Source organism: Neofelis nebulosa, chromosome 4 (assembly GCF_028018385.1).
Source record: "Neofelis nebulosa isolate mNeoNeb1 chromosome 4, mNeoNeb1.pri, whole genome shotgun sequence".
In the NCBI taxonomy this organism is placed as follows: domain Eukaryota; kingdom Metazoa; phylum Chordata; class Mammalia; order Carnivora; family Felidae; genus Neofelis; species Neofelis nebulosa.
Window position 1 is genome coordinate 108,029,308 of NC_080785.1, and position 12,530 is coordinate 108,041,837.

Consider the following 12,530-nt stretch of genomic DNA (forward strand, 5'->3'; position numbering starts at 1 on the left):
GGGGGGGGGGTCAGAGCAGGGGGGGGGGTCAGGGCAGGGGGTGGGGTCTCGGCAAAAGGTGGAGTCAGAGCAGAGGGTGGGGGTCAGGACAGGGGGTGGGTCAGCGCAGGGGTTGAGCTCAGGTTGGGAGGTGGGGTCCCAGCCAGGCCAGGGCTGGGATCAGGGCAGGGTGCCTGGGCAGGGGTCAGGAGGGCCCGGAAACCCTGGAGGCCCCAGCCCAGCGTGGGCAGAGGGCGCAGCAGCAGCCAATCGTTCCCTGCACAGCTCCGGCCTCGGTGCGCCTTCTTCCCAGGCCCAGGAGAGGACAAGCCCGGGTGAGCCGCACGAGGCTCTCAGGTAGCCAGACGGGATGGGGGTGGGGGGGGCCGCCGCAGCCTCCGCCGGCTCTCCGGCCCCCCCGCCCGGCCTCCCCCGCCTCAGGACGCCCTCACAGCAGCTGGCCAGCGCGTTTGCTGCGCCACACCACCAGGCCGGCCATGGCCACGGTCAGCAGGACAGGCACGACGATGAGCGGGATGAGGACCTCGTCTGGAGGGTCCTCCCAGTGTGCCCTGTCCACCGTGCAGTTGGAGAAGAACTGCCTGTGGATGCCGGTGATGAAGCCTTGCGCCAGGGGGTTGGGCCAGTAACAGCCCACCACGTTGGTCTCCACCTCGGTGCAGTTGGTAAAGCTCTGGTAGTACCTGCGGAGGCAGAGCGGTGACCACCCGGCTCCCTGCGCCCCCTCCTGCCAGCCTTAACCCTGGAGGGCAGGGGAAGGGGGCACGGTCCCAGGGGGCCAGGGGGAGGAGGGCAGGGGAAGGGGGCGCGTCCCAGGGGGCCAGGGGGAGGAGGGCAGGGGAAGGGGGCACAGTCCTAGGGGGCCAGGGGGAGGAGGTGTGTCTGGACAGCAGAGACAGGAGCGCCCTCCGGGCCCTGTCAGACCTGCTGGGACCCAGGCGTCCATTCTTTACCTTCTTGCCCAGAGGCAAGGGTGAGGGGACCCTGCCCTGCCGCAAACCTTTCTGCCCCGGGGCTCAGCCCCGCTCTCCCCGAGCCTCACTGCCTCCCCCAGGTGTACAGCTGTGCTCTACTTGGCCTGGCAGGATGCCCCCACACCAGTGACGATGACCTCTGCACAAACCCAGCATCCTCCAGCCCAACCCCGAACTTGGCATCTCAACGAAGAGCAGCCAGAGCAAGGAAGCCCCGAAGCTGAGTCCCGCCCACACCTCAGGTGGTGACCCACTCCCCATGAGGCCGAGAGCCCCCAGAGCCTTCCCAGGTCTGCCCAGAGGACACAGGCCTGCCCCTTCTCCAAGGCAGACGCTGCACAACTGGCAGGGCCCTCATCATCTGGACACTCTCTGGGCCCCAGGGGAGGGTCTCTCTGAGGCCAAGCGCCAGCTACCTCATTTGCCAGGTCAGGAGGGGACAGCCCCCTCGGACAGGACAGGCTGGAGCTGCCTCCCCCCACAGGCCTCCCTGTCCCTCATCAGCAAACCACCCAGGGAAAGCCTCATCTGTCCAGCAGCAGGTGGGCTCTGGACGGTCCTAACAGCCGACAGGGTGCAGCCACCAGGACCCGCCTGGCCCTGGACACGAGTGGCCTCTGGAGGTGAGGCCTCGACTGCCACCCACCATCCAAGACGCTCTGGAAAGAAGGCCAGATGGACACCTGCTGGGGTGCACCCGCTCTGTCCACTGCCCGTGCTGCCGCCTGGCTGAGCCCCGCACACAAGGCGGGAGCTGGAGGGCGAGCGCAGGCTGGGGTGAGGCCGGCCTGAGGCTCTGCGCCCCATCCCCTGCTTCTCCACACTGTCCTGAGGAAGGTGGCCTGGCCTGAGCCACCAACAGGAAGGAACTGCTTCCCACAAGGAGTTTCCTGCACAGACGCCATCTGCCCAACGGGGACAGGAGATGGGGGCAGCAGACCCACTTGGCCAGGCCCTCCCGGCGCCCGCCCCTCCTGCCAGCACCAGGTAAGGCCTACGAGGAAGAGCCCACGCGGCCTAAAGAGAGCCGGAAGCAAAGGGGACGGCCTGAATCACGTCCAGAGCCTGGGATGTGCCCAGGACAGGTCCGCGGGAAGCCCAGGACCTCCAGACCATCCCCTGCATGTCCAGGTTCAGCGACCTGCCGCCCGGGAGGCATCTGACCTGACACCCGGCCAAGGCCTTTGCCTGGAGCAGCCCCCATCCCTGGGTCTGCCAAGAGCCCTGTGTTCTGACTCCCTTGCCTCCCAGAAGGCCACCACCACCCTCCCCAGGCTCCGGGGGAAAAGGGGGGGGGGGGTTGCTGAGACGAGGTAGGGACGCAGGCAGTGGAGCCCGACCCCACGCCCCTAGAGGGCAGCTGGGAACAGTGCACCAGACAGGCTTCCTCCAGCCACATTTCTTATGTCCCTGAGCCTCAGTTTCTCCTCTATAAGTGGGGCTCCTAGGACGTACCCAGTAGGGTAGCCGAGGGGCCACACGTGCAGGTGCACGCAGAGCTGAGCACAGGACCCATCTCTGTGGATCGACTCACAAGGGCCACGTGCAAAATGCCCCGCCTACTGCCTCTCAACACTGCCAGTCGGCTGGGTACACGACGAGGGCTGCAGACAACATGGCTCCCGGCCTCCTGCCATCCCCACAGCCCCAAGCCCTGTTAACTCACCAGCCCCGGCTCAGGCTGGACACAGAACTGGGGGGGTTGTTCACAAGGAAGGAGGTGTTTGCTCCATATCTTTCGTCCTCGTGTCCCCTCGTCACCCAGGGCCTCCCCGGTCCCCCGCTGCTGCAGCTCCCAGAGCCTCCCTCCCCCTCCCGGGGTGCAGCTGTAGCCCAGATGGCAGAGGGGTACACACAGCCCAGAAGCCCCCCACAGATGCCCTCCCCCACCAGGCAGACGCGTTCCCTGCTTGGCTCCTTGCTGCCTGTGCTTTTGCTCAGAGGCAGCAGAGAAGGGCATCTGGAAACCTCGATAACGGCCACCCCTTGACGGGGTGGACGGGGACGCGGTGGCGGGAGTCTCCATCCTCCACGAGCTGGTTGCAGGGCAGGGACAGAGCAGTGACCTCAGACATGGAAGGCCCTGGTGCAGGCCGCCCTCCACCCCTCATGCTCGCTGCCCCTGGGACCCCCTGGCCCCTCGGGGGCTCCCCCTCTCTCTCCCACTCTGCACTCATCTGTGGGGGGAGGGGGCACAGCCACCCCTGTGCCTAAGCAAAGGTGCCCAGGAAACACGAGGTAGGAGCTCTGCGTGTCTGACAGTGTCTTTGTGAGGACAGATTGGCTGGGAAGTGCATTCTAGAATTCCGAAGCCCGGGCCCGCCATCTCCTGGTTTCCAGGGCTGCATGGGGCCTGATTCCTCACCCATGTGTCCAGCCCGCTCTTGTCTGTCTGCACACGTGGCCCTATCCCTTCGTGGCCCGCTCCTTGGTCCACGCCCTTGGTGCCCGGAGAGCCCTTGGGGTCTGTAGACCCACATCCCCGCCTGGCAGTGTCCCTGAGTTCCTTCTGTGTCTCCTTGCTCTCTTTCTAGAACTCCTGCCCCCAGGGTACCAGGCCTGGTGGCTGGCCCCTGACCGCCCCCTGCTTCCTGGGAGACTTCCTCCCACATTCAGCTTCGGCCCCATGCTTCACTCCCAGTGGCTTTTTCTGTGTCTGGAGCACTTCCTCTCTTGCTTGTCACTCTGTCTTTGAGGCACTGGTATGGCCTTGGGGTACCCCTCTTGCTGTACTAGGGTCTCGGGTTCCTGTCCCACGGGAGGTTCCCAACCAGGAGGGGCCACGGCAGGTGGGCGCTCGGGCCCCAGAAAGGGTTGCCTGGAAACTTCCCAGGCTCCACTGGGCCCTCCGAGGAGACCCCCGCTCCCCTACGTGTCAGAAAAGAAGGCTCACCCAAGGGGTCACCTCCTGGGTCCAGAAGGGCACCAGCCACTCTCCCCAGGTTCCCGGCTCAGTCCCAGCAGCCCGGAGGACAAGCCTCGGTGAGGGGCTCTGGACCCCCAGCGGCTCCCCAGACGGCCCTCGGGTGCCGTGCTGCCCACTCAGGGCTCTGGAGGTCAGCCCCCCTTTTGGCGTGGGGCCGGGCTTGGCAGGTATGGGAAGTCGGCTCCCACTGGCTCTCCGACTCCAGATGGCCCCCGGCCGTGTCCTCTGGCCCCGGGGCTGGACGTTTCCTTGACCTCCTCGTCGAGGCCTTAGCGGTGACATCTCACCCTCCCTGACCCTCCTCATGTGTCCACTCCAAGCCTGACGTCCGAGCTTCCTTCTCCAGAAGCTTCCTCAGGGCTCCCAGGACAAGAAGGAGCCTGGGATCGTGCTTTGCATCAAACATCAAGACACGCTGCCTTTTACCTCCTAGCAGACGGTCAGCGATGGGCCGGCCACCCTGCCTGCACCCTCCCACTTCAGCTTCCCGCTCTGCTGGCGGCCACCACGATCTCGTGCTGTCTCTGCCCCATGCCTGCCGGGGGCCCCCGCCCTCCCCAGGAGCCCTGGGTCTGCTCAGCTGCATCAGCCCGTATTCCTCCAAACCATCCCCCCGCTCTCCATCCCCAACGGCTGTTCTAGGGGCTTCCATGTCCAGTGCCCCGGCAGACAGTGGCTCTGGCAGCAAGGTCCACACCCACACCCCCTGCACGGACCGGCACAGTCGGTGTGAGGGAACTGTTCCCGAACCAAACAGAATGAAGTTTCTGCACCTGTTAGGAACGGGCAGGGGTGGGCAGGGGAGGGCGGCAGGGTCAAGACCACCGCCAGGAAGGCAGGGGAGGGTGACAGGGGCAGGGCCGAGGCCGGGAGGGCAGAGGAGGGCAGGGGTGGGTACAGAAGGGTGGCACGTGCAGGGCTGCAGCCAGGAGGGCCAGGAGGCAGCAGGGGCGGCACCGGGACACTCACACGATGAACTCGGACAGGTGGCACCACTTCCAGACGTCCACCGTGTGCATCATGTCGGCGAAAGCCTGCCCGCACTGGGGTAGCTTCTCCAGCATACGCGTCTCGTTGCAGCCCCCCACTCGGGGACACCCACCTAGAGAGGGGACAGTGTGGTCCTTCCACTGCTAGGAATGGTTTGCAAGGTGACCCTGGGGCCCTCCTGTGACATCACCCCCATACCCCGCCCTGCAGGCAGCTGGGTCTTCCTCCCTCACCTGGCCTCCCGTGTGGCCCAAGGAGGTAGAAGCCAGTGCAAAAAGGGCCCCCCATGGGTGTCACCAAGACAGGACCTCCCATGGCTGTGACCTCCCACAGGGTGGGGAGACAAGTCAAGGGAGGGCAGGGGATGCACCTCCTGGGGGTCCAGGAGGCTGAGAACAGACAGGGGTGTGATGGGGGTGGGGAGTGGGTCCCACCAATCAGAGATGGCAGAGAGGCCCCACTGCAGCTCGAGGGTTGAGAGTGCCCAGAGCATGTCCCCAGAAAGATCCGCAGGGTCTGCTGACCATCCAAGACTGTGAGGGCATCGGCAGGGGCCCTGCACATGTGGACCAGTGCCCTGGATTGCAGGAGGCCCAAGGCCAACGTGACACAGGGACTCATGTTCCAAAAGCTGAGGCCAGATCTTTGGCCGCCCCCCCCAGGCTCCCCCAGGATTCCCAGCATACCCCTCCCCCCCACCTCTGCCCCCATATCCGATCCCTCCACCTCTACCTTCCCCCAGCTCATCTCCCCACCTACAGCGCCCACCTGTCTCCTTCAGGACCGGCCACCCTCCCTCCCCAGGCACCCTTCCAAGTGTCAGGCCCCCCTCATAAACTTCCATCCCATGACCCCTGCAGCGTGTGTTCTGGGGTGTGTGCATACGTGTGCACGTGTATGTGTGCACACAGCCCTGCCACCTGTGTCCGGGTATCTGTGAGTGTATGTGTACATATGTGTTTGTGTATGTGTGTGCTTGGACGGCCCTGTCGTGTGTATCCTGGCACAGGGTACTGTGTTGCAGGAGAAACCACGGGGAAGGAAACAGGAGAAAGGCCCACACCCAGAACCGGGCAGACCCACGCTCACACCCAGCATCACTGGTCACCAGCTCACCTCAGTTTCCCCATCTGTAAAGCGAGGGAAACAGGCTGTGCTGCACAAGGGGGCTGTGCTGACAGGCGTTAGTCATGTGTCCACAGAGGCTCCCGTCTTCACCATGTCATTACTGTAGGTGTTTGATAATTGCCGGCTGCTCCCTCACTCCCCTAACCACCAGCGCCTCATTGGTATTCCGAAAAGACTTTTCGAGAGAATGAATGAATGAATGAATGATCAGGTCCTGAGGGCAGCAGCGCAAAGTTATGGTCATGTGTTCTACCGAGTGCTCCTCCCTCTAAGCGCAGGAAGTGCAGAAGAAATGTCTGTTACCAGGAAAGGCAGGTTCAGAACCACTCTGATTCTGCCCTGCAGGCCAGGTAGTCCCCATGGGAGGCCACAGTCCTCCTGATGCTCCCACCACACAGACCCAGAAGCCCTTGCTGGCTCAGGGAGGGGCTGTGTGTCATACAGAGGGTGGGCCCGTGACCACAAGGGCACTTCTGGGGGGACAGAGGAAGGTAAGAGTGAAGAGGCCAAGGCAATGAGAAGTTTTTCTTAAAAATTAAGTCCAAAAGGAGACAGATGAAAAGAGAAGAGAAAAAGCACTGATGGTAAAAATGATAGATTTAAACCAAACCACGTCAATAGTCAGATTTAGAGTCGATGGTCTAGCCACTCCAATGAAGAAACAAAGATTGTTAAATGAGATCAATAAACAAGCCCCGACCATAGCTGTTCACAAGCATCCTACTTTAAATAAAAAGACTCAAATACATTCAAAGGAAAAGGATGGGAGAAGACATATGCTGCTACTAATCCAAAGAAAGGTGGGGTGGTTATATGAGTATTGAACGAAGTGTCTTCCAGAGCAAAGAATATCACCAGAGATAAGGAGGGCCTTTCATAATGATAAATGGTTCAATTCACCAAAAAGACACAGCAATGCTAAACATGTATGCACCTAATAACAGCATCAAAACACAGGAGGCAAAAATGGACACAACTGCAGGGGGAAAAATGAGAAATCCACAATTATAGCTGGGAATTTGAAACTCCTCTCTCAATAATTTACAGAACAAATGAATAGACCAAAAAATCAGTAAGAACAGTGGGAAAGTGCCTAGTATAGATAGGAGGCCATGAAGTCAGAAGGCACTGTGCTTAGGGGGTGGGCGTCCGTGGTTATTAGGGGTGAAAGAGAGGCAGTGTGGTTGGAAAGGTGGCTCCCAAGCCAGACTGGTGTGCAGGCCTCCCAGGGCAGTTTTCTCTTTATTTTAATGTTTATTTATTTTGAGAGAGAGAAAGAGAGAGAACGCGCAGGTGCAAGTGAAGGAGGGGCAGAGGGAGAGAGGGAGAATCCCAGGCAGGCTCCACACTGTCAGCACAGAGCTTGATGCAGGGCTCGATCTTACAAACTGTGAGATCATGACCTGAGCAGAAATCAAGAGTTGGACACTTAACCAACTGAGCCGCCTAGACACCCCAAGTTTTTCAACCCCAGTGCTCTCCCCCTGAACCCAACCTCAGAGACTTTGCATCACAGGGTCCCAGGCAAGCAGCAGCCAAGACCCAGGCTTATGTGCCTTCAAGAGGAGCCTCGCCATCTCCACAGAGTGTCCTGTCCTGTCAGGTCCCCCTCTCAGAGGCACTTAAAGACAGGGTCACCACACGGGGAAGGGCACCCACCTGCCCAGTAACACGATGGGGAGTCCAGCCCAAGCCACCTACATGCAGAGCTGCCCCCAGGGGCGTGTCACACCAGCCTGGACTTGACACCCTCATGCCAACCCCATCCTTGGTTTGCCTGAGGAACAGCATCATGCCTCCTGCCCCCATCCCCCCAGTTTAAAGACCCAAAGGAGGGGCACCTGGGTGGGCCCAGTCAGTTAATCATCTGGCTTCGACTCAGGTCATGATCTCATGGTTCGTGAGTTCGAGCCCCATGACAGGCTCTGTGCTGACAGCTCAGAGCCTGGAGCCTGCTTTAAATTTTCTCTCTCTCTCTCTCTCTCTCTCTCCCTCAAAAATAAATAAACATAAAAAAACAATATGCTAAATATCTCTATGTAAAAAAAAAAAAAAGGCCACAGGAAAAGTGACTTTCCCACAGCCAAGTGCAGTCAACATGAGCCAGGGTGTGCAGGGCGGGCCTCCCCCCACCCTGCCCAGCTGCACTCGCCCAGCCTTCTGGCCGGAAGGCAGCCCCGGGTCCAGGGCCACGTGGGCCAGGTGTTAGTGACTCTGGGGAGTGCAGGCCCCCAGGGGCCACGCGGCAGGGACAATGATGAAGCCAGCCTATGTTCCTGTCTCCCATTGCCGCCCTATTCCAAAGGCACCTTTCTCTGCAGCTCCCCAGTGGGCATCCCACCGTGGGTGCTGGAAGCCCACCAGCATTCCCCACACCCGGCGCTTGGAGCCATCCCTGGGCCTGGCCTTTCCCTCATGGGATCATCTCAGCATCCCATCCGAGTCTCCCACACGGGTCCATGCTGTCACCTCCTGCCGGCCACTGCCACACCTCCCAGCAAGAGCTTGCCTGGACTGGACCCCGACACCGGGACCTGCTCCTCTGGACCCCCTTGTCCCCAAGACCTGGACCTAGAGCCCCTAAGCCTGGAGCCCCTGGACCCCCCAGCATGCCCTAACCACCTGCTATCAAACCACTAAGACCCAGCTCAGCGCTTCCTCCCTCTTGTTCTCCTCTTCCCCCTGCCCTTGGGCCCCCTTTCTTCCCTCCCTCCTCCTACTCCTTCCTGGACCAGAGTCTCTATACCCCACAGCAGCAGGAGCTTGGGCAGGGCTGGTCGGAAACGTGTGGTTAAGGACCGCAGGCACGCTGTGCAGATGCCAGGACAGCGCCACCCCTGGGCCTGTGCGAGGCGGGCACTGCGGGACACCTGCCGGACCAGCCAGAAGTGTCCTGGGTGAGGGAGGGGGCGCTCTGGCATCATTTCTGGTGCACAACCTGGGCTCCCGGAGAAACCCAACAGCCCAGCCAGGGTTATAACAGAAGGTAGAGGCGCAGCCTCCTGCCAGGGAGCCGCCGGCTGCATCAGTGGCGGGCTTGGGAATTCGAATGAAACACAAAACTGTTTCCAATGGTCCATCGGGGAAACAAAGAGAAGACAGGTCTGTGCTCCTTCTGTCTCAGGGTCTCCCGGGCTCCAGGAGACGAGAAGCAGCCTAAAGGATGCGTTTCCCGGAGGAAGGCCTTTTACGCCACTTGGAAATGAAATATGGGAGCCCTTCGTGCTCCCTAGGTGCCCATAGCTTCTGGAAGGTTCTGCCCCTGCCCCTGCAGTCTGGGCAGGGCCTTCCTCATCCCAAGCCTCGGTTTCATATCTACAAAACAAGGAGTGGACTCAGGAGACCTGCAAGGCACCTCTTGGTCACCATGTCTGCACGGTCACTGTGTCACTGGGGTACCTGGGCCCAGCTGAGTCCTTACAAGTCAGAGTGACAGGAGAGGACGGGGCATGAGGACACCGTGACTCTTACCACCGGCAAATATTCGGTGCTATGTTCACACCGTCTGGGGGTGCCGTGAGCCCCTGGAGCCACGGCCACTGCCCATCTCCGCTTCCCAAGGCGCGTGAGCCAGGTGCTGCCGAATGCTCTCCCCAGTCTACGCCCAAGCCCCCCTACGCAAGCACGGGGTATGGGGACTAAACCGACAGACTCCAACTGAAGGTCACAATAGTCCTTCCCAGGTTCTTCTTTCTGTATCCACACTGCACCGGGGAAAACTGAGGCGGTAAGTGCCTTACGATCTTGAGGTTAAGCAGCTGCAGAGAGGCCCTGGGATTCGCACTCGGACCAAAGAGCTCAATCGGGGACTGGGCGCAGGGGCGAGCCCCAGCCGAGTGGGCCCAGCTGGGCGTCACCACCACCACAGTAGCTGCCGTGTCTGAATGGAGTTCTGGAATTTGCCCAAGAAACCCAAATTCACCTTCCTCGCCCAGCCCTTCATGGCCAGTGCCGGATGGGCCTCCGCCGGCAAGAACCGGCCCCCCAGCTGGACCTGCTCCCTGAATGGCCAGGCTCCCACTCCATGGAGATGTCGCAGCCCTGGGACCCTCCTTCCCGATGCAGCACCATCCGGAGCTCAGCCCCACCTCTGACACACCTCATGTGACCATGAGCGGACCTCTCACCAGCCCAGCAGCCACTTCCCAAGACCCTGGCTCTGGTGGGACCAGTGCTGGGCTGGGTCTGCAGGGAGGCTGGCCTGGCCCCACCCTGGCGGGGGAGGGAGGCCCTAGACCCACCCCGGGCGGGCCCAGTGGCCCTCCAGACACGAGCCCCATGTTGGTAACACGGATGTGTGTAGGGTCTGGGTCTGGTCCTTCGTGATCCCATGCTGAAAGCAGGTCCTGGGAATGAAGCAAGGGTTCCCTTTCCTGGAGGAGCCAAAGCTCCAGTCCAGGGGGCTCGCTTTTAGGCTTCCTGCAACCCCAAGTCAGCGTGCTCCCGATGTCCCGAAGCCGCCACACACCAGGCTCTTGCCTTCGGCCAGAAATCCACCTGACCCCAGGCTCTCACCCTGCGAGGTGAGGCGAAGCCACAGTCCCTCCACCCAGACATCTTGGGGGTGGGGGTGGGGGGGCAGCCCAGAGACTGGGAAACCGAGGGGCTCACCGGTCCTTTCTCACAGCTGCAGCCAGTTCCAAACCAGCAAAGCCGACGACGACTCCACACAGGCTCAACTTGGTGTCTCACAGCCAGGGCGATGCGCCAGAGAGGGCAAAGCTGATGCCCCAAAGGACCCAGGGGACAGTGGCCCCTCAGAGGGGCCCTGGGCCCCTGGCCCCGGGGTCAGGCTGCCCACCTCACCTCAGCAGCCTGCCCGGCAAACCTCTGCAAGCAAGCCCTCCCCAAAAGCACACACACCCTCTTACTTGATCTTGGATCATCTCTCTAGTAAAATTTTCCTAAGCCAGCTTTTCATTCAATCCATTCCTGATTCGTAAACAATGTATCCTCCCTGGAGCCCCATTTTCTTGCTGGAGAAGGGATCTCGAGGGAAGCCTCAGAGAGCCGCCCCCTTCCCTGTCCCGCGCACACACTGAAGGGCTGTCCTCCGGGGAAGGGACGAGCCCTACGGGGTCTGGATTCCTCTCACCCACGCCCTGAGAGTGGTGTGCACGCGAAAGCCCCAGGACGGGGAGCTCACTACCCAACAGGGAAGCGGCAGCCGACCGCCTCTGCTCGCTCGGTGTCGACGGCAGGCCGTCCCCAGCCCTCTGGCGGCGATTCCGGGGACATCGCAGCTGCGAGGAGCCGACCGGGCAGATCCTGCAGGACTCCCCGCGCCTCCCTTCCCAGCGCCGGTCGGTCGCCTTCGGCTCCTCCGGGGAGAGCGGACAGGACCCTCCCGCGGTGGCTGGGGACGGCGCCGGAGTCTCCCCTCGCCCCTCCGGAGCCGGGCGCGCCGGGCAAGCCGGGATCCGTGCAGGGCAAAGGCGCGGCCAGGCGCGGGTGCTGGAAGTCGAAGCCCGCGGGTCCCCGTGGCCCCAGAGGGGGTCGGGGCGTCCCGGAGCCGGACCCCGCGTCCCCTTACCGCACAGCAGCTGCAGAAGCAGCGGCAGCAGAAACCGCGGGCGCCACCGCTCTCGCGTCTCCATGGCCGATGGCTGTGGCGCGCGGTCGGCTCGGTCCCGGCTGGGTGCGTGGGGGGCGCCCGGGGACGCGGTCGAGGGTGGGGCCGCCGAAAGCCCGCCCCTAGCTGCGCCCTCCCCCTCGGGGACGCGCCCACCCGCTGGGGACACTCCTTCCAGAACGCGCGCTCGCCCAGGACGCGCGCTACCCCCCTCCAGCACGCCCTCCCTCCAGCAGGACTCGCCCCCTATCCCGGACGCACAGCCCCAAGACACTGCCTCGCACCCCGGGTGTGATCCCTGGCCCTCCTGTTCCGGGGGTGCTGCCCGTACGAGCGCGTGGGTTAACAAGCCGGGGGCAGGCTGGGGGCGGGGGCAGGCGGGGTGATGGGGGGCGGCCTCTGGGAGCGCGCCTGGCGGCGGAAAGGTGTAGGCCGGTGTCGGGCGGGAGTGCTGTGCTCAGAGCCTGTGAGAGGCTCTGCAGGGCTGGGGGCGCGAGGGCGGCTCCAGCCGGAGGAGCTTGCAGGCGGAGGGGCCGGAGCTCAGTGCGCTGGTGCGGGAAGGGGCCACCGGAGTGCAGCGGCTGATCCCCGAGTCCTTGTTGGCCCCAGGCCTCTAGGATCCTTTTCTGGGGGCTTCTCTGTGCCTTTGCACGCCTCTGTGGGGTGGAGAGGCATGGGGACCTGGGCAGGTGCAGCGGGCGTGCCTACACACACCACACACACACACACACACACACACACACACATACACACACACCTGCCACCGGTGGCTGGAAGCCTATCCTCAGTTCCTGGCCCCCCTCCTGTGACCGCTGGGAGACCTCGAAGGACAAAATGAGGGCCAGGAAAGTGGCTAACCCAGAGGACCTGACAGCAAGGAGTGTGTCATGGGCCTGGAGTGGGGGAGGGAGGCTCATCTGGTTTGGTCACCTCTGTCACC

The 12,530-nt window shown here is 62.5% G+C and overlaps 1 protein-coding gene across 1 annotated transcript; it reads right to left on the reverse strand.

The window, feature by feature from the left end:
• Window positions 1-47: 47 nt before the first annotated feature.
• Window positions 48-11,739, reverse strand: RAMP3 (receptor activity modifying protein 3). Its single transcript, XM_058725632.1, has 3 exons — window positions 11,552-11,739; window positions 4,870-5,002; window positions 48-683 (listed from the first exon to the last, which is right to left on the reverse strand). The coding sequence occupies exons 1-3, from the start codon at window positions 11,613-11,615 to the stop codon at window positions 428-430; spliced, it is 453 nt and encodes a 150-aa protein (XP_058581615.1). The 5' UTR covers window positions 11,616-11,739; the 3' UTR covers window positions 48-427.
• Between the last annotated feature and the right edge of the window lie 791 nt (window positions 11,740-12,530).